Source organism: Benincasa hispida, chromosome 10 (assembly GCF_027475165.1).
Source record: "Benincasa hispida cultivar pf3 chromosome 10, pf3_genome.v1.1, whole genome shotgun sequence".
NCBI lineage: Eukaryota > Viridiplantae > Streptophyta > Magnoliopsida > Cucurbitales > Cucurbitaceae > Benincasa > Benincasa hispida.
In genome coordinates this window covers 34,234,851-34,239,018 of record NC_143487.1, presented here as the reverse complement: position 1 = coordinate 34,239,018, position 4,168 = coordinate 34,234,851, and the positions used below count along the sequence as shown (strand labels likewise).

The 4,168-nt window shown below is 30.1% G+C and overlaps 1 protein-coding gene across 1 annotated transcript; it reads left to right on the top strand.

The window, feature by feature from the left end:
- The first annotated feature begins 674 nt into the window (after positions 1-674).
- LOC120089351 (pterocarpan synthase 1-like) lies at positions 675-1,778 on the top strand. Its single transcript, XM_039046790.2, has one exon. The coding sequence runs from the start codon at positions 895-897 to the stop codon at positions 1,420-1,422; it is 528 nt and encodes a 175-aa protein (XP_038902718.2). The 5' UTR covers positions 675-894; the 3' UTR covers positions 1,423-1,778.
- Positions 1,779-4,168: the final 2,390 nt, after the last annotated feature.

Below are 4,168 nucleotides of genomic sequence, written 5' to 3'. Positions count from 1 at the left end.
AATTACAAGTTTAATTTTTCTACTTTCTTATATTTATAACGCAATATGCGGAGTATGAAATTTGAATCTTCAAATTTTTGATCAAAAGTATACATTTTAAGTCATTTGAGTTATATTAATGTTGGCATAGTTCATCAGACATTCAACTTTCAATTTTGTCTCTCACATATATTTTAAATTATAATTGTGTTTAATTAGTCATTGAACTTTCAAATAGTGTCTAATAAGTCAATAGTATATTCATAACCTTTTTTCAAAATTAATTGATAATTTAGATGTGATATTGAATTTTATATCTTTGGTACTCCAAAACTTTTGATTTTGTGTCTGATAATTTCATGAATTTTAGAAAATATCAAATAAGTGAACGACCTATTGACACAAGATTGGAAATTTATAGGCCTGTGAAATGTATAATTGAAAATTTAAAGATTTATTAAACATTTTTTAAAAGAAAGAACAAAATAAATCCACTACACTTGTTTAAATTTTTATAAATTTCTTTCTATAATAGCTATATTTTTTCTTTCTTTACTACAGCAAAATGAGATTAAAAAAATATCAACCTCGAGAAAAATAGTATATGCAAATTACTTCATCTTCCTTCAATAGCTAAATTCTATTTTAAACAAGAACATCAACAAATACACACTATATTTCTCCATGTTCATACATGAATCTTTCTTGTAAACTTTGATAGAAAAAAATTACAAACTTAATCCACACTTTAACACATATAAGATACAAAAGAAACCCCAAACCCAGCTGTAAACAAACCTAATTTTCACCACAATAAAAACCAAATCACAACCTCAAGAAAAAAATTAAGATTTTTTCTTTTTTTTAAAAAAAGGCCATTCCAAGATTCCTTTGCTCAATTCCCTCCGCCCCAAAATGGCTACACACTTCACAACAAAGCTTTCCTTAGCACTGATTCTCACAACAGCCGCCATTTCCGCCACCGCCGTAGCAGGAAATCGCAAGTTGAAACAGACCAATATGATTCTGTACTTGCAAGATTTCGCCAATGGCCCAAACCCCACATTCATCCCAGTCGCCGGAGTCGCCGGCAAGCCGTGGAACTTCACCCAATTCGGGACGATATTCGTCACCGACAACCCAATCACAGCCGGGCCGGAACCGAACTCGACAGCGCTTGGGCGAGCTCAGGGGATATACATGGTGGCAGCGGCTGATGGGCGCAATTTGGCGGTGGTTCTGACGCTGGCGTTGGTGGATGGGAGTAGCATTGAAATACAAGGAACGAGCCGACAGTTTGAAGGTGTTAGAGAGCTGGGTGTGGTGTCGGGGACAGGCAAATTCCGGTTTGCCAGAGGGTTTGCTGTTGGTAAGAATGTTGTTACCGACATTCCAAATGGTTACACCGTCGTTCAGTTCAATGTCACTCTCAAACATTACTAGGAAAAACCAATTCATGAGTTTTATAACATAATTAGTTTAATTATAGGTTAAATTATAAGAAGGATTCGGTGTCATCAGTATTTTTGAAATAATAAGAGTATTTTTTAAATAAATGACAAAATACCGAGTCTTTTTTTACAATTTAGCCTTAATAATAACAATAATGTGTAAGATGTGTAAGAAATTGAGTGATTGTGGTGGCTGAATTGGATGAAATATTAGGTATAAAGTGAAAAGATATTTGTTATGTGTATTTAGGGATTCGGCCGCTCCATGTGGCAATCTGGTCCATGTTGGAAAATTTGGTGTTCATTATATAAATAATAATAACAATAATAATAATTCTATTTGCCTCTTGGATCGTTCTTTTTCGCTGATTTATTATTTTTCAGTAGAGGCCTGTGGTAAAAAAAAATTATTCTCTCTCTTTATTTTGAAGTTGAATGAGTGGATTGTCAACGTCACTATAACTTTAACTTGGTGAAATTATCACGTATTTCTTACTTTTATTTATTGAGATTTATTGATGTCAAATTTTGGATAATAATAAATTTGTAATTTGAAGGAGAGGAGAATTGTAAAATAAAGAAAAGTACGAGTCTGTAAGAGAATTATAGAATATAGAGAAGAAGTAGAAAATTCCATAAGAGTGTATTTATAGGGATTTGAACTAGGATTTATCTTAGCCTTATTAAGATTAGGATATGAATTTCTTAATCCTAAATAAGTTTGTATCAAATCGTATTCTATCTTATTTTATCTTAATCTTGATTCTATCTTATCTTGATTTTTAGGTTTCTATGCTAAAATTCACCCACAACAAGATTTAAATGAAAATTGGATTAAAAATGCTTGTAGATTCATCTGAGGTTCAATTGAAAACTAATTATTGCACAATTAATTACATCTTTCTTCAAACCAAAGTGAGGTAGTTTGATGGTAATTAACGTGTACTAAAATAAGGTTAATTTAATGGTAATTAACTTGTAGTCTTTATATTAAAGATGGGATCCCTTATTCCATTACCTAAATTTGTAATTAGAATTTTTTTATCTTCTCAAACTTAACTTTAGAGTGTTTGAATAAAAAGTTTTAGTATTATTTAGATTTCAAGTGTGGACCAATTAACTGTCTTGTTTGTATTTAATGTTTTTAAACTTTTAGTTTTTTATATCTAATAACTTCGAATTTTAAAAATGTAAAACACGTCTCCAAACTTGACATATATTCAACATTTTTAAAAATTAACAAATATATTATACATAAATTTGAATTTTATGTTGCTAATAGGTGATCAACCTTTTTATGTCAAATAACAGAAATTGTAAAGAATTTTTTTTCCATCTACAAAACTAATATTATTTGGTGATATTGAAGAATAAAATGAAAATAATATATCCAAAGGTACATTGTGGAGTTTTGAATTGACTATATTTATTTAAGAGTAGTTTGATTGTCTCAGAAAATGTCTCACAGCATGTTGACTCTATAATATATTCTTTCTTTATCTCGGAGATTCTACGATTTTTTTTTGGAATGTTTTCCTTTTTTTATGGTTTATCGAATTTGAATAAGATTATTTTCCTTTCTTCCGTTGCACCTATTTAAGTGCAAGAGGTTGTCTTGCTAGTTTTTCCACTTCAGTTTTATGAATTCTATATGATTGAGTCTTGTAGCTTATCTCTCCAAATTTCTTTGTAACTCTGGCAATTGTGAAGCAACAAGTCTGAATGTTATTTTGGGGCATGTTGTATCTCTCTGCTTGTGAGTTATTCAGAACAACCTTGAGAAGAGTATTTCAACCTTAGGTGGAATCTAAGGTATCATAAGTTGAGAAGGGATTCTCATTCTTAGGAGAATTCTAAAGTAACGTTCATTGAGAAGGAGTTCTCAAACTTAGGAGAGCCTAAGTTCGTCAAGTGAAGTGATCTTCATTTATAAACGGAAAGATAAAGCATTGAAAAGAAGATGTCTCATAGTTTGGGGAAGCCTAAGTGATTCCTCACTAATATTCACAAGCTTAGGAGGTGTCTATGTTTTATTGAGAAAGAGTCTCATATCTAGTGGAAGCCTAGGTGATTAACAATAAGATAGACTCTATGTGTGTCACTGTAATTGTTATTACTTTACAGATAAGTACAATATTATAAAATTTGACCTTTCATATTAGTGAATTTATTTTTTCCGGCACATTACTTCTCAGACATAGGCCATATATCATCGAGCTGGGTTACCAAACTCTATGTACTATTTGTTTGATTAGTTGTTAGTACTTTATTTATTATTTCTGTGGTTGCCAAGACTATCTTTGAAACATTTGTGTTCTATGTAACGAACCACCTTAATTGCAATAAATATTCAAAACAAGAAGATATCTTTACTGATATTGTTGATTATATTCTCTTTCTAGGGTGTTTTCTTAGTTTATCGTTCTTAATCGAAACTTAGGTTGAGTTTCATCTCAATACATAAGATTTAGGTTTTGTTTGGGATTGTATTTACAATTGTAAAAAGTGATTATAGAAAAATCTTAATAGCTTACGTTGTTTGGTAAAATGAATTATTTATTAATATATCATAATCACTTTTTAACTTTAACTAACGTGAGCCGGTAGATACTAACTTTTAGATTTATCTTCCCTAAAAATTTGCTAACTTCTTGACAATTTAAATAAATATATTATAATAATATTCTTTTTTATTAATATATTTTGTCATATATATGTTCAAATTTTTATTGATTCAT